At 46.0% G+C, this 27537-nt stretch overlaps 1 protein-coding gene across 2 annotated transcripts in view; it reads right to left on the bottom strand.

Annotated features, from left to right (window-relative positions):
- The window catches only part of XYLT2 (xylosyltransferase 2), a 55590-nt gene that overhangs the window by 8178 nt on the left and 19875 nt on the right, over window positions 1–27537 (bottom strand). The window contains exons 3-9 of one of the 2 annotated variants that reach the window (XM_030208339.1): window positions 26326–26501; window positions 24112–24314; window positions 18566–18646; window positions 11130–11346; window positions 7051–7227; window positions 6674–6933; window positions 6348–6543 (exon numbers count right to left, since the gene is read on the bottom strand). In XM_030208339.1, coding sequence (XP_030064199.1) covers window positions 6348–6543; window positions 6674–6933; window positions 7051–7227; window positions 11130–11346; window positions 18566–18646; window positions 24112–24314; window positions 26326–26501 — 1310 coding nt within the window. The remainder of the gene's footprint in view (window positions 1–6347; window positions 6544–6673; window positions 6934–7050; window positions 7228–11129; window positions 11347–18565; window positions 18647–24111; window positions 24315–26325; window positions 26502–27537) is intronic. The other variant, XM_030208340.1, reaches the window with a different exon arrangement.

Raw genomic sequence — 27537 nt, 5'->3', positions numbered from 1 at the left:
GCTCAAAAGAGCAACTACCCGGTTCACAGCTTTGCCGCACTCTGCATAAGAGGGGGCTCGGATCAACCAGTCGTCCAGATAAGGATGGACTTGTACCCCTTCCTTTCGTAGGAAGGCCGCGATGACCACCATTACTTTGGAAAAGGTCCGCGGAGCAGTAGCCAACCCGAAAGGGAGGGCTCTGAACTGGAAGTGTCGTCCCAGGACTGCAAAACGCAGAAAGCGTTGATGAGGAGGCCAGATGGGAATATGCAGGTACGCTTCCTTGATGTCCAAGGAAGCCAAGAACTCTCCTGCCTTCACTGCCGCTATAACAGAGCGGAGAGTCTCCATGCGAAAGTGCCGCACTTTCAAGGCCCGATTGACCCCTTTGAGGTCGAGGATAGGCCGGACAGAACCTCCTTTCTTTGGTACCACAAAGTAAATGGAGTAACGTCCTTTGCCAAGCTGACTTTCTGGCACCGGAACGACCACGCCCAGGCGGATCAGATTGTCCAAGGTCTGCTGCACTGCCACAGCTTTGACCGGAGACTTGCAGGGAGAGAGTACAAACCCGTCTTTTAAGGGTCGGCAGAACTCTAGCTTGTAGCCGTCTCTGATGACTTCCAGCACCCACGCGTCTGAAGTTATTGTGGTCCACTCGCCCAGAAACGAGGACAGCCGTCCTCCAATCTGCACTGGGGCGTGGACCAAGGCCCCGTCATTGGGTACGAGACCCTGGGGGAGGACCGGAGGGAGCACCTCCGGGACGGCGGTCTCTGCGAAAGGAATGCTGCTTGGGGGAGAAATTCCTCTTGAAGGAAGCAGGGGCAGAGGAGCCCGACTTGCCCGGGCGGTACCGACGGGCTTCCTGCAACCGTCCTCTGGAGGTACCGGGACGAGTACTAGCCCGAGCCCTGACCTCTGGTAATTTCTTGCCCTTAGACGTGCCGAGATCGGTCACGATTTTGTCCAGCTCGACCCCAAAGAGCAGCTTGCCTTTAAAAGGCAATCTAGCCAGGCGGGATTTAGAGGCGTGGTCAGCAGACCAATGTTTCAGCCAAAGCCACCGCCGCGCAGAGACTGTCTGAGCCATGCCTTTAGCTGAGGCTCTCAAGGCATCATACAGCAAGTCTGCCAAATAGGCTAAGCCCGATTCCAGGGCCGGCCAATCAGCCCTCAAGGAATGATCCGAGGGGGAAGCCCGCTGCACCATAGTCAGGCACGCCCTGGCCACATAGGAGCCGCAAACTGAGGCCTGCAAACTTAAAGCAGCTGCCTCAAAGGACGACCTTAAGGCCGCCTCCAATCTTCTGTCTTGGGCGTCCTTTAGGGCCGTGCCACCTTCCACCGGCAACGCCGTTTTCTTAGTCACCGCAGTGATTAAAGAATCCACGGTAGGCCACAGATTGGGCCTCACGTTCACTCACAGCCAAAGGATAGAGGCGGGACATAGCCCTAGCCACTTTAAGGCTCGCTTCCGGGACATCCCATTGAGCCGAAATTAAGGTGTGCATGGCATCATGCACGTGGAAGGTTCTAGGCGGGTGCTTCGTCCCCAGCATAATGGCAGAGCCAACAGGGGCTGAGGGAGAGACGTCCTCCGGAGAGGAAATCTTCAAAGTGTCCATGGCCTGTAACAACAGGTTGGGCAAATCCTCTGGGCTAAAAAGCCGCGCTGCAGAGGGGTCATCCGCTCCATCCGAGCGGGGATCCGTCTCCTCCAAGGAATCCGCAAAGGACCGTTGGGAGACCTCAGACACGCTGCCCTCATCTACATCGGAGGAGACAAAGTCCTCCAAGGCCTGGGAATCAACCCGAGGACGTTTACCTCTGGGAACCTCAACCTCTTTACCAGACGAGGGAGCAGGGGCAGCGTTTTGCATGAGGAAAGCCTGATGCAGCAGCAAAACAAACTCGGGGGAGAAACCCCCCAGACTGTGCCTTCCGCAGCCTGGGCAACAGCCCTAGACGCACCCTCAACCGGCGCTCGCAAGAGCGGGGGAGAGACATGCTGCGCATCCAAAATGGCGTCCGGCGCGACACTCCGCGAAGGAGCCGCGCGGGAAGAGCGGCGCTTAACTTTAGCCGCTTTTGTGCCGTCGCCCAAATTAAGGGCGTTCATGGCATTAATGTCTCCAACCTCAAGGGCGGCCCACGAAGAAGCCGTCCGAGCCGTGTGGCCGGCCAAGATGGCGGAGGCGAGGAGCGGGGGATGGGCGTTTATGGCGGGAAAAACCGCCACGCCGGAGGAAGGACCGGGACATTCATCGGTCACTAAACTGTCACTCAACAAGGGCGAATCAGGCTGTAAAACCCCCGCATCCCCTCTAGAAGCGCTCAAGCGATCCGGGGAGCGACCCTTTGCGCCCTCGCCCTCCGACGCCATATGCCACGAGGAGAAGAATCGGGGAACCCCCTGCCCGCTATAAAAAGGTAAAAATTACCTGCTTGCCGCTCCGAGCTGTAACGAACTGGTGTCCCAGTGAGTAGCTGCAATGAACGTTTAAATAAACGTCGAAATAAACGCCTTTAAGGCCGTTTAAAATTTTTTTTTTTTTTTTTACCGGAGCCAGCGGGAGGGGGGAGAAAAGGAGGGACCTGGCTCCACCAGGTTTGCACTTGCTCAAAAGAGCCCTCAACCCCAGGCACTCAACAAAACCTAAGAATTAGGCTTGGAGGCCTAGCCAGAGCTGCTGCTGTGTGTGACCACCACCTGCTGAGATAGAGAACATACTGGGGAGTTTCCGGCAGCACATGACCACATATAGGGAGGCAAAAGTTTGCTCTCTATCTCCACCTGCTGGTAGATGGACACAACCCACCAGTCTATGGATTGATCAGCTTGATGATATGGAATAGCTACGTCCTCTCTCCTGAACAACACATGTTCCTTGCTAACAGGCAGTGTTTCCCTAAGTCCAGTCCTGGAGTACCCCTTGCCAGTCAGCTTTCAGCATATCCACAATGAATATGCATGAAAAAGATTTGCACATAATGGAGGCAGTGTATGCAAATCAAGTTCATGCATATTCATTGTGGATATCCTGAAACCTTACTGGCAAAGGGGTACTCCAGGGCTGGTTTTAAGTGGCAAGAACGTGCATAAAGCCGATATTCTAATCGCACACATGTATGTGGACACAAGTGGCATAGTAATGGAGGATACCGCTTCTGCATCCCACTTACGCCACTGTCTGCCGCCACTCTTCTGCTCTCCCCCTTCCACACTGCATACCTGAACTGGAAAGGTTCCCAAGCCCTGCCAGCAGAAGTTCTCCTGTCCGCAGCATCCACCCCCCTCGTGCATGCTCAGTTGTACAAAAACCCAGCATTACGTGTGTGTGTGTGTGTGAGAAACGGATGGTGTGGTACACAGGCAGAAAGGCTTCTGCTGGCAGGGCTTGGGGACCCTGCCAGCCAAGCATCTCAATTTGGGGGGGGGGGGCTGCTGCGTCCGCCCTGCCCCTGCCAAGACAGCACCCGTGGTGGTCAAGCCCACTCCCTCCCCCTTACTACACCGCTGTTTGCACATATATGTGTATAAATGGCTATTTTCTGGCTATGCGGTACTTATAAGTAAGCGCCAAGATGAGATGGTGTGCACTTTGCAGGTCAGCATTCACATGGGAATGGGCAGAGCAGTGGTCGCAGCACACATCCCTGGGAAACCTACCCTTCCCTTGTAAGGATATCGATCATTTAACCCTACTCTTTGTGTTCCACAATAGGACACTGCCTCCTATCTTACAAATTTTTAATTTCCTTAGGAGTTGTTCATGAGATACTTTGTCAAAATGCCTTTTGGAAATCCAGATACACAGTGTTAACTGGCTCATGTTCTTATTTAGGGATGCATTTCAGGCCTGATCAGTGGCATAGCCACAGGTGGGACAGGGCCCATCCACTTAGGGCTCAGGCCCACCCAACAGCAGCACATATTTAGTGCTAGCTAGTGGGGATCCCAAGCTCCGCCAGCTGAAGACCTCCCCCCTGATGGTGCTGAAAACACTGCTTTCCACTTCAGCAGTCTAAGCTTCCTAAGCTGCTGATACTGGCCTCATTGCATTGGGGGTGGGGGGGGGGGGGGGGGGGGGGAGGAGAACACTTGGTGCCCACCCACAATCTGCTGTCTGGCTACGCCCCTGGGCCTGATGACACATTACCATGGTGGAAAGCAGTGCAGGGTACGGAATCTGGTACAAGAAGATGCACATTTTTTAAAAAATAATTTCTTATTTCCTCGTTTTATAATGACATCTAATACTGGAGTCAGGTCAGGCTACACAGCACCCCTTGTGTTGGGATGAGTAAGAACATAAGAACAGCCACCTCCCCGCTCCCCCCGTTTTCTATTTCTGTTGATGGCTCTCTCATTCTCCCTGTCTCCTCAGCTCGAAACCTTGGGGTCATCTTTGACTCTTCTCTCTCCTTCTCTGCTCATATCCAGCAGATTGCCAAGACATGTCGTTTCTTTCTTTACAACATCCGTAAAATCCGCCCCTTTCTTTCCGAGCACTCTACCAAAACCCTCATCCACACCCCTGTCACCTCTCGTTTAGACTACTGCAATCTGCTTCTTGCTGGCCTCCCACTTAGTCACCTCTCCCCTCTCCAGTCGGTTCAAAACTCTGCTGCCCGTCTCATCTTCCGCCAGGGTCGCTTTACTCATACTACCCCTCTCCTCAAGACCCTTCACTGGCTCCCTATCCGTTTTCGCATCCTGTTCAAACTTCTTCTACTAACCTATAAATGTATTCACTCTGCTGCTCCCCAGTATCTCTCCACACTCGTCCTTCCCTACACCCCTTCCCGTGCACTCCGCTCCATGGATAAATCCTTCTTATCTGTTCCCTTCTCCACTACTGCCAACTCCAGACTTCGCGCCTTCTGTCTCGCTGCACCCTACGCCTGGAATAAACTTCCTGAGCCCCTACGTCTTGCCCCATCCTTGGCCACCTTTAAATCTAGACTGAAAGCCCACCTCTTTAACGTTGCTTTTGACTCGTAACCACTTGTAACCACTCGCCTCCACCTACCCTCCTCTCTTCCTTCCCGTCCACATTAATTGATTTGATTTGCTTACTTTATTTATTTTTTGTCTATTAGATTGTAAGCTCTTTGAGCAGGGACTGTCTTTCTTCTATGTTTGTGCAGCGCTGCGTACGCCTTGTAGTGCTATAGAAATGCTAAATAGTAGTAGTAGTAGTGGTCCACCTAGCCCAGTATCCTGTTTCCAACAGTGGCCAATCCAAGTCACAAGTATCTGGCAAAAAACTCAAACAGTAAAAAGAAGTAGCGATCGTGGTATTGTTCAGTCCAGAGATCTGCGATAGGACAGTTTTGCTGTTACTGCTTTCAACATACTGTGATATAGCAAGCTCCACTTGAGATACTCGACTCCTGAAGCAGGTGCTGTATGCCGAAACTACTTGCATATTTACTAATATCACCAATAAAATATCTCCAACATCCTTGTGTGTCTCCTTGATTAGACTGGAAGTTTTTTTGCTGCACCCCTGCTTTTTTCTGCTTGGAGATTTTACGTAGGGTGGCCTTTGAACCATTTGTTTTGCGTCTTGAGAAAGTCAAACAGTAGCAAGATTCCATGCTACCAAACCCAGGGCAAGTAGTGGCTTCCCTAAGTCTGTCTTTCCTATTATAATGGTGTATTTCCTTTCTTATGTTATTTTTTATAGTCTGTAAACCCCTTAGTCCTGCTTGTCAATTACAGCAGTATAACAAGTTCTAATAAATAAACAAACCGTTGTGAAGGCATAGCCCTAGGTGGTATATCAAGTTAGAATAAACCTGAAATGAACTAATTTACACTTGTTCTTTTGCAATTTAGGTTATCTGCATTTACACTAGCTCTACAGTGGCTGTAAAATGTCTGGCCTGGTGGCTTACGCTAACATTGTAAAAAGAAAAGCTGATAACTATTTTTACCTTATAGAATAGGCTTCAAATAGGCGCTTTCCTAAATCTAGATGCCCCCTTATAGAATTACCTTCCAACATATATTTTGTCCAGATGATCCCTGGAGAGCTGATGACGACACAGCGCCTCCTTCCTCGTCAATGGGTTTGCCACGCTCCCTGTACGGTGTAGGCCCTGCCTTCCCCCACCACCCTCTGCATCAATGATCTCAACTCGGAGACAAACATCATAACACACCAACAGTAACCTCACCTTTATGCACAATAATGAAGCAGAGAAGGAGCACTTCTAACTGCTTCCTGAGCAGTCCCATTCAGTGTACACCTCTTCGAGGTGAAGGTGCTTCTCAAAATGAGCTCTGTAATGCGGCGCTATGTTAAGGGTGAAAGAGGAACAGAGAATGCATTATGATTCAGAATGCCACGTACCTCCAGGCTTTGCAACCGATTGGACTGTCCGACGTGACCTGACAACTTCAGCATCCCCTGTGGCATCGCCCACATTTCCAGTGTCTCTGTCTGCCCCAATGCCACATTCTGAACTTCCTGCATCACCAGGTAACCTTGGAAACGGTCATTATAGAAATAAAGCTGCACACTGGACAAGAAGCCCTTGGCCTCAAACCTGGGGGATAGGACCAAGAAAAGACCAGACATATTTTTCAAAATTCAAATCACTGGAGATGGCATTTCTCTTCATTTCCTTACAAAAGGTTACTCCTTCCTCAGCCCACCCCCCTTTCCAACCATCTCACCTACAATCTCTCTTAGCCTTGGGCCCAAAGGATGCCACTTTCTGTAATGCGAGCCTGGAAAAGGATGCATATATTGTCATGGTGACATCACTAAGCTCATTTTCTCCATCCATACGATCATACACATTTTCCCAATAGGCTTTTAGGGAGGGGGTGCCTGGTGGATAGTCACCATAAAGGTGAGCGTCCAGGATCTCCAGGACCTCTTGGTTCACTGTCGACTCAAACTTCCGAGCAAAAAACGTAGGTCGGGACAGTTGCTGCAAGACAAACATGAGATCAGGCATGAAATAAAGCAGAGGACTGTAGACAGAGGCAGACGAAGGGGGGGGGGGGGGGAGAGACTAGATCACGACGTAAGTTGCTATTTGTTTTACCTGCAGGCGAAGAAAATCCTGAGGTTTGAAGTCATTGGGAGAGCAGCCGCACCAGTCCACAATGTGCTTGTACTGACATTTACAGCCCAGCTTGCGATTCCAGTTGGTCACTCGGAGGTTGTTGTCGATAAGGGTGTCGCAGGCATGGCTGTTCTCCAAAACCGTGTGGAAAAAAGACTGTATAGACAGAGAGAGATTGGGAGGGACCCGTAAGTACAGGGAAGAGAAATAACCACCCTATTTCTGCCCTCTTCCTTACAGGGCCATCCAGTACAGGCGAAGGAAATTATGGGAACATCTTCCATGCTATACGCTTTCAGCAGATCTGCACCCAAGGCTTCTAATTATTATAACCTCCATCTTCATCCATAACCACACGCTCATATCAAGTGACATCAAATTCAATTACATCTGCCACATGGACACCTGAATGCGGAGTTCCACAGGGATCCCCCCTTTCACCAACCTTATTCAACCTAATGATGATACCCTTGGCCAAACTACTATCAAACAAAACCTCAACCCATACATATACGCTGATGACGTAACGATCTACATCCCATTTAAACAAGACAAAGGAAATTTCAAACGACATCAACCAAAGTCTACATATCATGCATTCATGGGCAGATGCATTCCAGCTGAAACGTAATGCAGAAAAAACCCAATGTCTAATACTCAACTCTCAACACAACTCAAACAAATTTACCACCATCAACACACCAAAACTGAATCTACCAATCTCAGACACCCTAAAAATTCTTGGAGTTACCATTGATCAGCACCTAACACTAGAAAATCACGCGAAAAACACAACCAAAGAGATGTTCCACTCAATGTGGAAATTAAAAAGAGTAAGACCATTCTTCCCAAGGACCGTTGTCCGTAATTTGGTTCAATCATTGGTACTCAGTCATCTAGATTATTGCAATGCACTTTATGCTGGCTGCAAAGAGCAAATACTCAAAAAAAAAAACTCCAGACAGCCCAGAACACTGCAGCTAGACTCATATTCGGGAAATCAAAATATGAAAGTGCTAAACCCCTACGAGAGAAACTACACTGGCTCCCACTCAAAGAACGCATCACGTTCAAGGTGTGCACCCTAGTTCACAAAATTATCCATGGTGATGCCCCAGCCTAAATGTTAGACCTGATAGACCTACCACCCAGGAATGCTAAAAAATCATCTCGCACATTCCTTAATCTTCATTTCCCCAACTGTAAAGGTCTAAAATATAAACTAATGCATGCATCAACCTTTTCCTATATGAGCACACAATTCTGGAACGCGCTGCCGCGCAACCTAAAAACGACTTATGAACTAACCAGCTTCCACAAACTACTGAAGACTCATTTCTTCAACAAGACATATCACTAAGATCATCACATGTGAAATCCCCCACATGTACCCAGAATTATCTTAAAATGTTTTCTTGTTATTTCACTATTATGCTTTATCATTATCATGTAACCCAAAATCCTTCTGTAATACCAATTGTCTACTCATTTCCACTATTCATGATGTATTGCAAGCCACATTGAGCCTGCAAAGAGGTGGGAAAATGTGGGATACAAATGCAACAAATAAATAAAAAAATAACTAACTCCCAGCGCATGCAAATGAATAGCACACTATCACCACAGTAGTATAGGGTGGCTGCTACCATAAGAAAGTGCTTTTTCTATCTAATGGGAAGGCAAAGGAAAACCCAGGAAGCACTTTCAAAGTATATATTTTAAAAGAACCAAAATCAGCAGCACTAGTTAAAATCCTTAAAATATCAAATGGATAGTTGCTTGTTTGTAACTGTATGCTCTTGTAGTCTTATTCCCAGATCTCCTTCCCCTCATGTCTCAAAAATATTTGATTGGTTTGCACATTCTATCATAATCATCTCCTCTAATCTTAAAATGTCTACTTTATATCTCATCTTCAGCCATTTGTACAGCCTTCATATTTTACCTGTCAATATGATGCTTGTGTGGAGTTCTGATAAAGAACAGTACAGCAGCAACACTAATTTGTTTAGATAATTTACACAATGATGGGAACAGTAAATCAGGAGAAACTTTAAATACACTAAATTCTTCACAGAGATTAAAGAAAATACAGAAAAGAAGTATTCCTACCCCCCTTTTTCCAATTGGCATCTGCACTGTCTAAACTGTAATGACAGAGTCCACTCTGGTCCTTGAAAGCTCAAGCCTCATAAATTGGTTAAATCTACAAAGTGCCACCTGCCTCTCTCATTTTTCTTCCACCAGACTAACCCTCCTTCCACCCTCTTTGAGAGTTATCCCTTTCTTAGGCTGATCCTCGGGGTTCACCGAGCCAGATAGCCACAGTAAATATGCATGAGATATTTGCATACAATGGAGACTGGATAAAGGATCATAGGATTTGATCCCACCTTTCTACTATACAATCAAAGCAGTTTACATTACATGCAGGTACTTCCTCTGTCTCTAGTGGGCTCAACAATCTAAGTTTTTTTGTATCTGGAGAAGAGTTAAGTGACTTGTCCAGGCCAAAGGGAGCTGTAGTGGGAAATGAAATTATTATTATTATTCTTGATATATCGACTTTCTGTGCTACAAACCAAAGCAGTTTACATGTTACATCCAGGTATGGTTCCCCAGGTTCTCAGCCCACTGCACAAACCATTAGGCTACTCCTCCCCTTCAGTGTATGCAGCTCTCTCATACGCATATTAGTTGGGAATTTTCTGATAGCTGGGTGCTCCTAAGAGCTTAAGAATTGCCGTACTGGGTCAGACCAAAGGTCCATGTAGTCCTGTATCCTGCTTCTAGCAGTGGCTAGTCAGGGTTACAAGTACCAGGGCAAGATTCCAAAAAGTAGCAACATTCCATACCCCCAGGGATAAGCAGTGGCTTTCCCAGAGTCTTTATAATGGGTTTATGGACTTTTCCTCCAGGCATTTGTCCATGCTTTTTCTAAACCTAGCTACAGTAACTGCTTTTACCACATCTTCTGACGAGTTCCAGAGCTTAGCAAATGCATGGAGTGAAAAAAAAGTATTTTCTCCTATGTGTTTTAAAAGTATTACTATCAAGCTCATTTTCAAAGCACTTAGCCTCCCAAAGTTCCATAGAAACCTATGGAACTTAGCCTCCCAAAGTGCTTTGAAAATATGCCTCTATGTAACTTCATGGCATGTCCCCTAGTCATTGTGCTTTTTAAAAGAGCAGACAATTGATTCATTTTTTTTTACCCACTATTCCAGCGTTTCCCCAAGTCCGGTCCTGAAGTACCCCTTGCCAGTCAGGTTTTCAGGATATCCACAATGAATATGCATGAAAGAGATTTGCATACAATGGAGGCTGTGTATGCAAATCAGGTTCATGTATATTCATTGTGGATATCCTGAAAACCTGACTCCAGGACTGGACTTGGGAAACACTGCCCTATTCCACTCAGGATTTTATTGACCTCTATCATATCTCCCCTCGGTCGTCTCTTCTCCAGGCTGAAGAGCCCTAACCTCTTAAGCCTTTCCTTATCCAAGATGAGTTTCATCCCTCAAGCATTTTAGTCACCCTTCTCTGTACCTTTTCTATCTTTAAACAATTTTTAATTGAAATTTCAGCATTATACATCTGCTGAAAACATTGCACTGTATATATTTCACAAACAAACCATGCAAACACTTAACATTAAGCAACATCCAAAAATATTTTTAAACATTTTCTCCCCATCCCTCCGATGACCCTCGCTCCTCCCCCGTCCCCCCAATAGCATTTCTAGACCTCTTATCATAGACTAGCCAGATTACTATAGTCTCACTCCCCCCCATCTATGCCCTGTAGGGTCTAGACTCTGATGACCCCCCAGGGCGATGGATGAGAAGTCTCTTAAACCCACTTGTGTATCCCCCCATCTCCTCCCCATTTGTCTGAAATTTATTTAATTTTAGGAAAACTCTGTACCTTTTCTAATTCTCCTTATTGAGGACAGGGTTGAAATTCACTAATTTAACCAACATTTTCTAGTGCAAGCAGATGCGCGAGAAACCTGTTTCTTTTATTCAACTCTCACATGAAGCCAGGCAACACACCTCAGCGGGAAGAAGCGTGTAGGTATAGAACTGACGCAGACGTGCCACAATATCGTCCTGAGTGTAAACCACATACGCCACAAAGGTGCGTGTCAGGGAGAACCAATCAGAGCCACCATCCACCAGGATTCCCTCAGGGATCTTCCGCTCCCCCAGACGCCACATATGAGAGTCACATTCGTGGAAGAGGCGGTCCAGTCCTTGTTTTTTAATGAACCTGTAGAGAGGGAGAGAGAGGAAGGTGGATTACTAGGGTCTGGAAGTTGCAGGGGATATTTCTTGGTAGTTTCTCACTTTCTGCAAGAGGTGGTAGAATATTTTATTAAGCCTGCTGGGTCTTTTACACCTGAAAAAACAAAGTTTGTGGCCTTGGATATATTCACATGCTAAGTAGTGTATAGCCCCTGATAAGAGCAGTGTGTACAAAACCTGGCTATTTGTTTGAGTTTTGGTTTTGAAAAAGTATGTACACATTTCTTATCATCTTATGCAGCTTCACTGGTTGCCCACTTAAAATTTACAATTTTAATTTTGACCCATAATACCTTTAATGGGTCCGCTCCTATTTACTTTCAAGAAGCTGTCTAGTGGTATATTCCTATGCAAACTTTGAGGTCAGAGGGTCACAAGTTATTTTTTACTATGTTATTACTTGTTCATCCATCAGCACATGACCTTTATAAAGGTGTTTTTTTTTTTTAATTTATGCAGCCCCTCCTCTCTGAAATGCTTTGCCACAACATTTGACAATTGAGAACTATTTGAAGATTAAGAACTTGGTTAAGGTAGGCCTCGACAAATTTTCATTAAATCTAGCAGCCCGTTTAAGACCTCTTGCTTCTCCTTTCCTACCCTTCCAACATTGTTCCCAATTCAATTGGGGGGAGGGGGTTGGAATCCCCTCCCAAATCAGCAGTAGAGCCTTTTGAATTTGACTAAGATTTTTTTTCTTCTTCCCTATTTTGTGCCTGTGGGCAAACAAAATTTAGTCTCTCTCTCTCTCATGCCCCTCTCCAGCCTTCCCCCAGTCTCTCTCTCATGCCCCTCTCCAGCCTTCCCCCGGTCTCTCTCTCTCATGCCCCTCTCCAGCCTTCCCCCAGTCTCTCTCTCTCATGCCCCTCTCCAGTCTTCCCCCAGTCTCTCTCTCTCATGCCCCTCTCCAGCCTTCCCCCAGTCTCTCTCTAATGCCCCTCTCCATCCTTCCCCCAGTCTCTCTTACGCCCTCTCCAGCCTCCCCCCAGTCTCTCTCTCTTATGCCCCTCTCCAGCCTTCCCCCAGTCTCTCTCTCTCATGCCCCTCTCCAGCCTTCCCCCAGTCTCTCTCTCTCATGCCCCTCTCCAGCCTTCCCCCAGTCTCTCTCTAATGCCCCTCTCCATCCTTCCCCCAGTCTCTCTCTCTTACGCCCCTCTCCAGCCTCCCCCCAGTCTCTCTCTCTTATGCCCCTCTCCAGCCTTCCCCAGTCTCTCTCTCACTCATGCCCCTCTCCAGATACTTCTCTCCCCTCCTGCCCCCACAGTATCAAAATGCATGCAAATCTACCTCATATTCAATGATATTCTAAACAAACAAAAACCACAGAGACTGGTTAGAGGGTATTCCAAGATCAGCCTGAGAAACATGAGTACAGAATCCAAGGCAGCATGGTTTTATCAGAGGTAGATCTTTTTAGAGGAATCTGATCATTTGAGTAGGTGACTTGGGAAATGAAGTGGGGAGAAGGCTAGATTTGGGGTACTTGGATTTTAGCCAAGCCCTTTGATACAGATTTGTTTTAGCAACTAATCAAGTGAGAGTGTCTTTCTTGTGGGCCTAAAGTGACTGAAACAGGTTAAGTGGGAGGCAACGAAGAGTGAAGTAAATAAAGCTCACTCTGAGGAAAAGAGCGATACCAGTGGTGTGCCCCAAGGATCAGTTCTTGATTTGGTTCTTTTCAACGTTTTCATAAGCGGAAAGACAATTAGAAATGGTCCGACTTCATGAAGCTATCGAAATTTGAAATTGGGAAGAGAGAAAAACCCCGGAAGGTGTAGAAAACATGAGGTTAGATCTAGTGAAGTCTGAGGAATATGCTACAGTTTGGCAACTAAGATTTAATGCTATCCCCCCCCCCCCCTCCCCCCACAACAGAGCAGTATTGCGATCCAGGGCTGACTGTGCCAAACAGGGGGATAAAGAAATGGCAAAAAGACAGAAGAATGCTTGGGTGCACAGGGAAAGGAATGGCCAGCAGGAAAAAGGAGACAGTAGTGCCTCTGAATAAGTCTCTGATGAAACCTCATTTAGAGTACCGTGTACACACAGTCCTTCTGGGCATGGAGAAATCGCTTACATGCACTGATGTTGTTGGAGAGAAAGAGTGCCGATAGCTCTCTTAAACAAAACAAACAGTTTTTAAGTGTATGGGATGCATATATACACAATCCCTTCCTCATAGGGCGAGAAGTCAGATTCTGAACAATATGTAAAAATTACCTTCAATGGGATGGTAGAAGGTTCACTGGGTGATGTTGGGTTGGGGGCCCCCTGCCTGCTGCACACATTGGAGAATTTAATAGGTTTTTTTTTCTCATTTTCTTCTTCTTTCTCTTCTTCTATTTTAGGGGGTGTTGGATAAGGGAAGGGGAGGACTGGGTTTAGGAATATCCCGTTCATCGTCTCTGGGGGTTATCAGAAACCAGACCTCTAGGGGCATAGATGGGGGGAAGAAAGTAACCGGGAGAGAGGAGAGACCGTATACGTAACATAGAACCTTATTTAGAAGTTTGTCGGGTCCTCTGTTTCCCATAATTGAAGTTTAATTCAGTGGGACTCTAGTACCACTAACAGTTTTTGTTGCAAAGGTTCATAGTACCGGAGGGAGGAGGGGAGAGGGAGGAGGGTGGGTTAAGGGAGAAAATTGTAAATGTTCCTACATACTGCTTTGTATTTTGCTGTTAATCTATCGTTTGGATTGTATATAAGGTATACAATGAAAGTACTATCATTGTTACTCTGTTGTAGTATCAAAAAACGTTTGAACATAGAGTACTGTGTACAATTCTGGAGATTGCACCTTCAAAAAGATATAAACAGAATGGAGCTGGTCCAGAGGGCAGCTACTAACATGGTCAATCGTCTTTGTCAAAGCAAAAGGCAACAGACTTAAAAAAACATCTATACCCTGGAGGAAAGGTGGGAAAGGGAAGAGAAGACAGAGGCATTTACGTACTTCAAAGGTATTGCTAATATGTGTTACAACTTGAGACCCCTCCACTGGAATAGTGGTGGGCCGAGCTCTATAGCCTAGACTGCTGAAAAGCACTGACTAGGCCTGAAAATCTGATGATGGCCTTGTAGCTGAGCGCCTGCGGAAGCAGGACCGCTTGGCAAGCCTTATCAGGATCTGGTGCAACATTCAAATACAGTGTAAGGGCCAAGATGGAGGAATTAATGGCTAAAATAGTAAGAAGTTAGGTTCATAAAATGGAGTCTGCTTTTGTAAAGATGGCATCCTGTTCATGAGATATGAATACTAATCTCTGTATGTTAGGAAACTTATTACAACTCAGGAAGTTACAGTTATGAAGAAATAGGTGAAAGGAGAGAGAGGTGGGCATCTGAGATGCGATTGAGCAAACTGTCAGAAAGTGTGATTCACATATGAAAAAAAATTGTGTGTCCATTGAGTTTAATGGGCAGAAGAGAGTATTTAAGATCTGCAAATCTAGGCGGAGTTTGGAATTTTCCCCAACTCTACCCAGAGGGCAGAACTACGGTCGGTTAACTTGAGATCTAGACTGATGAGTGTGCCAGATTGATTGAAGTTCCAAAGTGGTGAGAATAAAGATTATTTCTAACACTTATCCTCCTAGTCTGTGCCTAAATTCCTTGTCTGCATACCTATTTCTGTGAACACACCTACACAAATTATTCCCTGTAGTATACATATAAGCAAGGAAACTCCTGCTCATTAGTGCATTATGTGGGAGAATAGATGCCCAAAGATATACTTAGACACTAGGAATCAGAAAGCCGAGGTCCTAGATAACAGACTTAAATTGAGCCTTCTGAAACCCACTCTTCACCTCTGTGGGCACGGGTCCCCCGGAGGTCTAGAGAGGGGTAATTAAAACAGTATACACTCATGGGAGTTAAGCCTCTTTCAACAGAAAAACAGCTCTGGAATGAGGGGTCATAGAAAGAGTGAACGGGGACAAACTCAGGAATAATCTTAAGTAAATATTTATTCAAGAAAAGGCTGGTGGTTGTGTGAAACGGCCTCCCAGTGGAGGTGCTGGAGACAAGGACTATCTGAATTCAAGAAAGCTTGGGCCAAAGTACAGAGGCTCTCTAAGGGAGAGGAAGAGATTGTACAGCTTGGTAGTTGGTGTGGAGTGGCAGACTGGATAGGCTATATGGTTTTTATCTGCTGTCATGTTGTGTTTCTAACTGGGATCTGGAAAGTGAAATTACCTGGCACAAAAGCCATAATTGTGCTCAGTAAAAGGTGCTGTAGTTCAATCAAAAATACTAGTGATACTTTGCATCATAGCACCTATATTCACCAAATGCAGATAAAATACAAAACCGCATAGTCAATGTCAAGATCATAAGAACATAAGCATTGCCATACTGGGACAGACCGAAGGGCCATCAAGCCCAGTATCCTGTTTCCAACAGTGGCCAATCCAAGTCACAAGTACCTAGCGAGATCCCAGAACAGCAAAATAGATTTTATGCTGCTTACGCTAGGATATGCAGTGGATTTTTCCAAGTCCATCTTAATGATGGCTTATGAACTTTTCTTTTAGGAAATTATCCATTTTTGTTGTCCTTCTCTGTACCTTCTCTAAATTCCACTATATCTTTTTTGAGATGCAGTGACCAGAACTGCACACAGTATTCGAGGGGCAGTCGCACCATGGAGCGATACAAAGGCATTATAACATTTTTGTTTTCCATTCCTTTCCTAATAATTCATAACATTATATTTGCTTTCTTAGCCACCGCTGCTCATTGACACCTAGATCCTTTTCCTAGGCAGTGACTCCTAGTGTGGAACCTTGCATCACGTAACTATGGTTTGCATAGGCGCTGATTCCGTGGGTGCTGTGGGTGCTCAAGCACCCCCAATATTTTACGGACCGGAAGTTCCCTTCCAGCCCAGCCAGAATTTTAAAACTACTACCATCCGAGATCCAAGGCCACCCCTCCCTCCGAGTTCCCAGGCCCCCCTCCGTCCGAGTTCCATGGCCCCCCTCCGTCCGTCCAAATTTTAAAAGCCCTCTTATCTTGCGTCAGTGAAAAGTGTGCACTGCAGGCTCGTCGGCGCTTCAGTCTTCCCTTCTGTCTCTCGGCTCTGGTCCTGCCCTCATTTCCTGTTTCCGCAAGGGCGGGACCAGACCAGAGCCGAGAGACAGAAGGGAAGGCCGAAGCGCCGACAAGCCTGCAGTGTACGCTTTTCACTGACGCGAGGTAAGAAGACGGCTTTTAAAATTCGGACGGAGGGAGGGGGGCCTTGGAACTCAGGGAGGGAGGGGGGCCTTGGAACTCAGAGGGAGGGAAGGGAGGGAGGGAGGGAGGGAAAGGAGAGAGAGAGGGAGGGCAGGGAATGCACCACCTGTTTGAGAGAGTATGTGTGAGATTGACTGTGTGTGAGAGAGACAGAGTGAATGTGCGAGTGTGTGTGTGTGACAGAGAGAGAGACTGAGACTGCTGGGTGCGAGTGTCTTCTCTGTCCCCCCTCCAGCCACCCAGCGATTCTCCTCTCTCCCCTGCTCCCCCCTCCAGCCACCCAGCGATTCTACTTTTTCCCTTGCCCCCCTCCAGCCACCCACCAATGCTCTTCTCTCCCCTGCCCCCCCCCCCTCCAGCCACTCCTCCACTTTAATCAGCATATATTAAATTTCTCCTCAATTGACGACACGTAGTTCCGGAATGTTGCAGGAATGCTTCAAGGCTTGAAGGGTTCACTTTCTCGGCTTCAGAACGTTGGAGGTGCGTTTTATTATATAGGATACTCTAAATAGCTATTAAACATTGGACTGCTGAGGATCTAAGTTGCCTACAAACAGGTGGTCTGCGTTGGGACCACTTCTTTTTAACATAATTTATAAATGATCTAGAGATGGGAGTAACTAGTGAGGTAATTAAATTTGCCGACAACACAAAGTTATTCAAAGTTGTTAAATCGCAAGAGGACTGTGAAAATTTACAAGAGGATCTTATGAGACTGGGACTGGGCATCCAAATGGCATTTAGTGTGAGCAAGTGCAAAGTGATGCATGTGGGAACAAGGAACCCGACTATAGCTACGTAATGCAAGGTTCCACGTTAGGAGTCATCAACCAGGAAAGGGATCTAGGAGTCATTGTGATGATACATTGAAACCCTCTGCTTAGTGTGCAGTGGCAGCAAAGAAAGCAAACAAAATGTTAGATATTATTAGGAAAGGAATGGAAAGCAAAATGAGGATATTATAATGCCTTTGTATCACACCATGGTGCAACCACACCTCAAATATTGTGTGCAGTTCTGATCACCGAATCTCAAAAAAAAAAAAAAAAAAAAGTGGTGGAATTAGAAAAGTTACAGAAAAGGGCGACGAAAATGATAAAGGGGATGGGACAACTTCCCTATGAGGAAAGGCTAAAGCAGCTAGGGCTCTTCAGCTTGGAGAAGAGATGGCTGAGGGGAGATATGACAGAGGTCTATAAAATAATGAGTGGAATGGAATGGGTAGACGTGAAATGATTGCTTACTCTCCAAAAATACTAAGACTTTGGGGCACGCAATGAAACTACAAAGGAGTAAATTTAAAACGAATCGGAAAAAATATTTCCTCGCTCAATGTGTAATTAGACTCTGGAATTCATTGCCAGAGAATGTGGTAAAAGCAATTAGCTTAGCAGGGTTTAAAAAAGGTTTGAATAGCTTCCTAAAAGAAAAGTCCATAAGCCATTATCAAAATGTACTTGGGGAAAATCCACTGCTTATTTCTAGGATAAGAAGAATAAAATGTATTGTACTGTTTTGGGATCTTGCCAGGTACTTGTGACCTGGATTGGCCACTGTTGGAAACAGGATACTAAGCTTGATGGACCTTTGGTCTGTCCCAATATGGCAACACTTATGTACTTATGACATTGACTCTCCATGCAGTTTCTCTCTATGCAGTTTTGTATTTATCTGGTGCTATGATAGTTGCAAAGTATCACTAGTTCTTTTGATTGAACTGGAACATTTTTTACTGAGCACCTTCACATTATATTTAAATTTTTAAAATTTTTATATTGAATTACATTGTACAAGACTTTTTTGAAGATTGAATGCTGAGTGACATTTTTGTCTTCTATATTCTGGTGTTATTATTTGGGAAGACACTTGCAATGTGACTTACTCACATTTTTTTGTCATCTTTGTTTACAAAAAGCCGAATACAGCATAATCAGCATTACCTAGCATTGTCTCTGCCATGGGACTTCAGAAAGTTCTTATCTTGGTATTTGGTCAGGAACAGCACCAGCTCATCATTGGACCTTGTGAAAAGAAACGTAATGTGAGCCAGGACCTAGCAGAAGAGACTGTAGGCTCAATATCCAAACATAATGATCCAGTTTGCAGGTGCGACTGACTGCAGCTATCAATTAATTTTCAAATGGCATTCGTCACAGACCACCTCCGTGCTATCTGGATCGCGCTGAGGCGGTACACAGAGTGGAGGCGGAGCTGGATGTCATCTGGTTAGCAGCAGTACTCAGTCCACTAACTGGATAACTATCCAGCTAAAAGAGAGGATGGCAAAAAGGCTGATTGAACTTTATCCCCATTAGTTATCTGGACAGTGGGCTCATCTAGAGTAGCGCTGGACTCTGCTCTGTCCAAATATACAGCACTGGCCACTATCCAAATATCCACATTTTTCTGGACTGCTGTGATCAACTTTCTTTTTTTTTGAAACACACACAAAAGGTGAACATTAAAACAGAAAGCTGTTAAATTCAGATCTTTTTCTAATTGATAAACACCATATTAAACAACCATTCTCAAAAGCCACAAATTACCAAATGTATCAATATGGCGTGTATGCAATTTTCACATTTGCTGCACTTGTATCCCACATTTTCTCACCTATTAACAATCTTTTTGTGAGCGTTATATAGTGTCCCTCCCCTCTACCCCTCCTCAAAAGATTATGTGCAGTGAAAACGAGCAACAAAATTTATGTGTAACTTAATTCCTGTAGTCAGAATGTTCACAATGTTATTGTAATCAAAATGAGACTTTTTTTTTTTGTTAATATATTCCCAAGCTAAATGGATCATAACTTCTCTTTGGGCTGCTTCAGGGGCTATACAACAATCCTTTACTCACAAGTTTAATTGATAATATTGGATATGTGCTGAGATGAACTGAAATTTCATACATAGGAGATCACCTTGATTAATTTAGAAAAACAGCTCTATCAGAGATGCCAAAAGAGTATTGACATAACGTCAAACGATCAGTCTCTTATCTCTGAAATCGCACATACCCAATATTATCAATTCAACTTGTGAGTAAAGGATTGTTGTATAGCCCCTGAAGCAGCCCTGTCGGGCGAAACACGGCCTGTGTCAGGCTATTTATGTATATATAACTTCAGGTTTTAATAATAAATTACTCTTTTATTTTTGCGATCTGCTTCGTTTGTTTTCCATCTTGGAGCTTGCAGACCGTTTGCCCTTGTGTTTTCTTGGACCCCATCATAACTTCTCTTTTACACAGCTTTTCATCCTGTGTTTTTAAAACACAATTTGCCTTTCTATAATTTTTTAAATATTGTAGGAGCTGTTTGGACAAGAAGGAATTAAAAAAAAAAACAAAAAAAACAAACACAAAATCAAGAGCATTATATATAACAGATTTTTTTATTCCTAACACACAGAGCAATTTGAATTCAGCATCTGTACTTTGTGGTATTCCGTTTTCCTTTGGAATTAAATTTTTTGAAGCAGCATTTGGGATTGTTGTCATTGCATTCAAGTTTTCAAGATCTACACAGGGGCGTAGCCACGGGTGGGCCTGGGCCCACCCACTTTGGGCTCAGGCCCACCCAGCGACGATGCAGAGCGACGACAAAAGAATTGATCCCCCGCCGGCACACAGGCCTTCTTTCCCCTCCCTCCCCTTCGGGCAGCGCCGCTGTCTATCGCTACAGCTGAGCAAAGCTGCAGCGCACCGGGTTTGTCTCCGTCCTGCCGCTACTTCTACCCTCTGGCTCCGTGATCTTTGTTTGCTTATCTGCAGCGGTTCCGGATCTGTGCGCTCCCAGGGCTGTCTGTGTATGCTGCCTGCGACTGCTTCCTTTGCGCTGGGCCCCGCCTCTTCAGAAGAGTAGGCGGGGCCAGCGCAGAGGAAGCAGTCGCAGGCAGCATACAGACAGGCCTGGGAGCGCGCGGATCCGGAACCGCTGCAGAAGAGCAAACAAAGATCACAACGGAGCCGGAGGGCGGAAGTAGCAGCAGGACGGAGACGGACCCGGTGCGGTGCAGTTTTGCTCAGCTGTAGGGATAGACTGCGGCGCTGGAGGGGAAAGAAGGCCTGCAGCCAGGTGCCAGACTGTCGCTGGGGAAAGGGAGGGAAAAACGTGTGTGGGTGGGGGGTCGGGGAGAGACAGGAGCACTGTTGGGATGAGGGAGTGAGACAGGGTAGAGCTGGGGAGGGACGGAGAGATGCTGCAAGGGGAAAGAGAATGAGAATTGTTGGATATGGGTGGGATGGGGAGAGGGAGAGAAAGGGCATGAGAGAAAAAAACATTTTGGACATGGAAGTGGAAGGGAGAGGTGAGAGGGGAAATGTTGAACATGGCATGAGGGAAAGGAAGAATGGAGAGATGATGATGGTGGTGGTGGGGGGCAGAGAGAGATGTCAAACCAAGGGCTCAAGGCAGGGAGAGGGAGAAAAGTTGGACATGAAGGTGGAGAAGAGGAGAGGAAAGGAGAGATGCACAAGCGGGGGAGGGGAGAAAGAGGGAAGATGGATCCAGGGAGAGAAGATAGACAGTGGATGGTAGGGAAGAGAAAGGGGAAATGCTGGACAATGGGGGAGGGAAGAGAGAAAATTTTGTGCCCACCCACTTTGTGCTCAGGCCCACCCAAAATTGGCTGTCTGGCTACGCTACTGGATCTACATTTAAGAATAACACATATTTAAGATCAAAATCCTAAAAGAACTATGACGCCCTTCACAATTATCACCTCAAAAAAAAAAAAATCGACAGGGAAATCTTTGCCTGGTCAATTTAAGAGCAGAAATTGAATGATTTGATAGGCAACGCTATGGAACAAATTGAACATTCACTTTATAGAGCTCGCGTTTATCCGTTGAAACATTTTACTACATGTTGTGTCCCAGAAAGAAAAGTCTGTTGGACAAAGTACAAGAGCATTTTGCTTGAGAACAGTCGACACTGGAGCTGTTTGAAGCAACAGTGCATAGAAGTCCCAGTTGTCACGCGTTGCTCATACATCTGAGCTGTTCCCATGCATCGATGGTTGGCGGAGGCAGCCAAGTCAAAACTTGGACAGAAACCCCCACCAGTCTGTAAATGGTGAGCAAATTCGGGTGCAATCTCAGATCCAGGTGCAAATTAGCTAAGCTGTTAATTATCGATGTTTAATTGCCGCTAATTAGAATTTGCATACTGGGCACTTAAATGATCTAGCATGCAAATCAAAAGGGGCGTGGCCACGGGAGGGGCACAGGCATTCCTACAACTTAGGCGCAGTGTTATAGAATAGGGTCATTTGCATGCTCAACGCTCATCAGTTGGACGCAATGATTTACACCAGGTTTCAGCAGGAGTAAGTTCTTGCAACCAAAGGCACTTGAATTTGTACTAAGCGCCATTCTATAAAGGGCACTTTACATGGATCACCCTTTCTAGGATACCAGTTTAGCGTGGATCTTTCTGGCACCTAACTTTGGGTGCCATTTACTGAATCTGGCCTAAAATTGAACGGAGGTGATTTATTATCCTGCTTATAATCGAAATAGAATAACGCCTATATTGTGACCCAAATCGGGAGATAGACGTTTATCTCACAAAAACGAATAAAGCGGTATAATCGAAAGCCGAATTTGGACGTTTTCAACTGCACTCCGTCGCGGATGCGGACAAAGTTGATGGGGGCGTGTCGAAGGCGTGGTGAAGCCGGAACCGGGGCGTGGTTATCGGCCGATCAGAGCTGGGCGCCTTTCGCCGATAATGGAAAAAAAATATGCGTTTGTAGCGAGAATTTAGGGCACTTTTCCTGGACCCTGTTTTTCCACAAATAAGGCCCCAATAAGTGCCCTAAATGACCAAATGACCACTGGAGGGAATCGGGGATGACCTCCCCTGACTCCCCCAGTGGTCACAAACCCCCTCCCACCACAAAATATGCCGTTTCACAACTTTTTATTTTCACCCTCAAATGTCATACCCACCTCCCTGGCAGCAGTATGCAGGTCACTGGAGCAGTTATTAGGGGGTGCAGTGGACTTCAGGCAGGTGGACCCCAGGCCCATCCCCCCCCCCCCACCTGTTACACTTGTGCTAGTAAATGGGAGCCCTCCAAACCGCCCCCCCCAAACCCACTGTACCCACATGTAGGTGCCCCCCTTCACCCCTTAGGGCTATAGTAATGGTGTAGACTTGTGGGCAGTGGGTTTTGAGGGGGATTTGGGGGGCTCAACACACAAGGGAAGGGTGCTATGCACCTGGGAGCTCTTTTACCTTTTTTTTTGTTTTTGTAGAAGTGCCCCCTAGGGTGCCCGGTTGGTGTCCTGGCATGTGAGGGGGACCAGTGCACTACAAATCCTGGCCCCTCCCACGAATAAATGTCTTGGAGTTATTCGTTTTTGAGCTGGGCGCTTTCATTTTCCGTTATCGCTGAAAAACAAAACGCCCACCTCACAAATTGTCGAATAAAACATGGACGTCTATTTTTTGCGAAAATACAGTTCGGTCCGCCCCTTCACGGACCCGTTCTCGGAGATAAACGCCCATGGAGATAGACGTTTCCGTTCGATTATGCCCCTTTATGTGACCTGCGCTGAACCTAAAAGCCTTAAAAGTGAATGGTAGCATTATTTTTAATCGGTTGTTTTTGGATGGGTTTTTAGAGCTCACACTAATTGCTCATTCCTTTTACAATGGATGGTGCGGAATGCACTTTGCTATGAGCTTTTGACCTGAAGCCAGCAGTGTTCACTTGGCATCTGGATAAAGTGAAGTAAGGTTAGTGCCAGTATAGAGCCTTGTGGGGTTGTCTGTTTGTTTTTTGAATTTCAGGCAATAATTTTTTTTTTTACATATTTTGCAGAGTTTAAACGCAGCATTAACACGAAACACTTCTGATCGACCTGTCTACATTGGATTATTTAACATTTATAAGGAGAGAAAAATATATTTACGGTACCTGAATGTATACCACTTTGATGGCTTTCAGGCTTGTAGGTGTTGTATTTTATTTTTATTTAATTTCTTATATATTTCGTTGTGGAACAAACCGGTCATCTTGGGACTATTTTAATAAGAAGTTTTTTCACATATATACTAAAGTTTTTCTTTCCATTAATTTTGGGGAGTTTAGCAAAGTTTTTGCACACTACATTTTAAATTAAATGGGAGATTTCCGACTGAACAAAATTTGCATGCAGGTTTTTAAATATGTTCTAAGATGCTGTGAATAGAACAGCTGCGAAGATGAAGAGTCAGCTTTTCTGAGATCCGTTCCTCAGTTATTTTAAGGCTTACACTGGATCTTTAAACGTGTTAAATGACTGCAAAAACATATTTGATGAGTTCTGCTACCTCTTCTGTATGTTGATTGATTGTAACTTTCTTCATCCTTGGTTTACCACATTCCCTTTTTCTTATCTTCAGGATGATCATCCATCCTACCCAACACTGCCTTGACAATGTTCCCCCTGCTACTCAGCCCCACCTCAACACTATTCCTCCCCCCTCCCTCTTTACCTGGTCGGGTAGTCAGTGGCACTCAGGTTGATGAAATAATCCCAGGACCAATCGGGCATCTCCAGCAGGTCCTTCATGCTGCGCAGGTACATCGTTAATAGGCTGGCCCCTCCCCAGATGGTGACCATGCGCCATGGGGTGACACGGACATTCGGGTACTTCTGTGCCAGCTCTATTACTTCTCGGTGCAGGTAATTGGAGCGCTGCCAAGACAAGGGTTTAACACATCAGAAACACAATATCTGCCCGCCACAAAACTAGGAACTTTCGGTGGTCTGAGACCCTCTCAGGCAGGGCCGTGCCAAGGGTCTCTGGCGCCCCCCTGCAGACTACCAGTTGGCGCCCCCCCCCCCCGTACCTGCCTGGCTCCAAGGCAGCGATTCCCCTCTCTCCCCTGCCCTCCCGCTCCCATGTAGGAACTGCCCGCCCTCTTCTCCCCCCCAAGATCACGTTCCTTTTTTTTTTTTTCTTTTAAATTTACCTTCCTCCGGCAGCGCAGCGTCAGTGAAGGAGGCGGCGCTCCCAGTCCCGACGTCTCTAGCCTTCCCTTGTTCGCTGCTCACTGCCTTGACGTCAGAAGAAGGGGCAGTGAGCAGCGAACAAGGGAAGGCTAGAGACGTCGGGACTGGGAGCGCCGCCTCCTTCACTGACGCTGCGCTGCCGGAGGAAGGTAAATTTAAAAGAAAAAAAAAAAGGAACGGGATCTTGGGGGGGAGAAGAGGGCGGGCAGTTCCTACATGGGAGCGGGAGGGCAGGGTAAGCACGGAGCGGCGGTGCCCCCCAGAGGATAGCGCCCCCCTGCGGCGCTTACCCCGCTTACCGCATCGGCACGGCCCTGCTCTCAGGGTGACGTTCCTCTTTATGCAGCACCCTGGACTGGCACCACTGCTTTGCACCCAAAAAGCCTAGTACTAGAAATTAACTCTTAACATGAACGGTATGCAGAGTTGTAGTTTCACTTGTGCGACTTAAGAGACCTCAACATAACAGCTTGAACCACTGCCCACGTAACAGAGACGGCTTCACCCCTTTCTCCTCTCCTCCCAAACGGCGCTATGGGCCAGATTCATTCTACTTACACATAGAAAAGGAGAACCAGGCCCTATTTGTACACATCCTCACGTTAAAAACATGCAGAAATACTTAAAGAGCATCAAGACACAGAAAGGAAGACATATTAACAAGAAGTCGTAAAACTATTACAGGACTGACAAATATCTGAAGAAAAATTACTCTTTACCCAGTGTCACAGGCAGCCATGTATATCTTTAGTTATTAATCTACTGTAATGAGTAATAGCGGTTTTCAGGAAATTTCTACAAAAGGTATAATGAGTCAATTAAATCTACTATTCAGCCAAGGTACATCTCTCTATATAAAAGGCAACACCAACGTTCTATGAAGCCTCCAGCCGGAAGTGTGAAGGGGGTCGAGATATCCGGTTTCCCTATGAGTGTCTGCCCCGCCCTCTCTGTAACACAGTCAGTGAAGGAAAACAGCAGAGCACGAAATCAAATCGCTGGCTCTGTAACAGTGAAGGACTCAGAGGGGGGAGGGGAGAGAGGCCAGAGGGCAGGGACACACACACTCCCACATGCACACAGAAGAAAACATTGCTAGCCCCCCGTTTCATTTGCATCAGAAACGGGCCTTTTTTACTAGTATATTTCTAAAACACGTTAAAAAGAAAGCACTCCATGAAAGCAGAAAATAGACTTCTGAACAGAATTATCCATGTGGAACAGCAGCCGAGCAAAACCCTGAGATTCTGATCTCGCTCCCTTTATAAAATCGCTGGTTTCCTCTCCATCAGCTGGGAGAGATCTTTGGCAAGAGTCATAGTAACATAGTAAATGACGGCAGAAAAAGACCTGCATGGTCCATCCAGTCTGCCCAACAAGACAAACTCGTATGTGCTACTTTTTGTGTATACCCTACTTTGATTTGTACCTGTCCTCTTCAGGGCACAGACCGTATAAGTCTGCCCAGCACTATCCCCGCCTCCCAACCACCAGCCCCGCCTCCCACCACTGGCTCTGGCACAGACCGTATAAGTCTGCCCAGCACTATCCTTGCCTCCCACCACCGGCTGGCTCTGCCACCCAATCTCGGCTAAGCTCCTTAGGATCCATTCCTTCTGAATAGGATTCCTTTATGTTTATCCCACGCGTGCTTGAATTCTGTTACCGTTTTCATTCTGCACACGCTCCTTACCTTGTCCACATGGATATAGTAGAAGTGCTGTTGATGATAAATGGCCTTTATGAGCCGCTTCAGCTGCCGGATGGCTCTTCCGTGAACCACCAACATGTATGCGATCCGCACAGGCTTCTTCATAGAAGTCAGGCGAGCCTCAGTTTCATCCCACTGCACAATGGAACTCACTCTCCCTGTGAAAGTCCAGATAAGGTGATCAGAAAAAGACTATAATTAAACAATTCTTATTCCTAATGAAACCTGCATCTGCTCCACTTTCACTACTGAATACTGAAGCGATTCACCCAAGGTAGTGTGCAGCTGGACACAGGCCACTTACACTGCAGTAACATTAACTATGTTAAAATTGCATTCGCCTCTTAGCATTTTTGTAGTCGAGATCAAATGCACCGTCTTGAGTCACTAGCAGAGAATGGTCCATTCTTGGTCTCTTCATGGAAATTAAGAACCTATATAAAATAAGGTTTAGTGTCCTATCCAGTGCTTTTTTTTTGTAGAAAAAAAGGTGCTGGTACTAATTATGGGCGGGGTCACCACATATGGCTCTGCCCCATGATAGCCACACCCACATTAGCCACACCCCTTATACCAGCCATGGCGCATATAAACAGGCATCATTGAAAATATTATACTAGTATAGGAAAAAAAATTAGTGATTTTTTTTTTCCATTATAAATAATTTCTGTAAGCTGTTACCCAGTATACCCAGTGCAAAATAAGACAGCAGATGTAAATTCTCAAACTGGACATATTCCAAACACTAAAATGAAAATAAAATGATTTTTTTCTACCTTTGTTGTCTGGTGACTTTGTTTTTCTATCCCTATTGGTCCCAGTCTCTGATTCTGCTGCTCTCTATCTGTTCTCTTAACTCTGTTTCCAGGGCTTCCTTTCCATTTATTTCTTTACTTTCCTCCTCGCTTCTTCATTTCTTGCCCTACATCCATAAGTAAAAGCTAGGTCCTCCTCCGTGGAATTGACTGGAGGAGGTATAACATGGATCCAGCTTTTGCCTATTTTCTCCAACCATGTGCAGTTTTTCTCCTCTCTTCCCTTATCTCCATCCATGTGCATCTTCTTTTTTCTTTCCTCCCCTCCATCCATGTCCAGCACTTCTCCTCTCTCCTTCCCTCCATCCATGTCCAGCATTTGTCCTCTCTCCCCGCCAACCCCTCCATCCATCTCCAGCAATTCTCCTCTATCTCCTGC

This window comes from Microcaecilia unicolor, chromosome 6 (assembly GCF_901765095.1).
Source record: "Microcaecilia unicolor chromosome 6, aMicUni1.1, whole genome shotgun sequence".
In the NCBI taxonomy this organism is placed as follows: domain Eukaryota; kingdom Metazoa; phylum Chordata; class Amphibia; order Gymnophiona; family Siphonopidae; genus Microcaecilia; species Microcaecilia unicolor.
The sequence above is the reverse complement of the archived record's forward strand: the minus strand, read 5'-3'. Positions and strand labels throughout refer to the sequence as shown.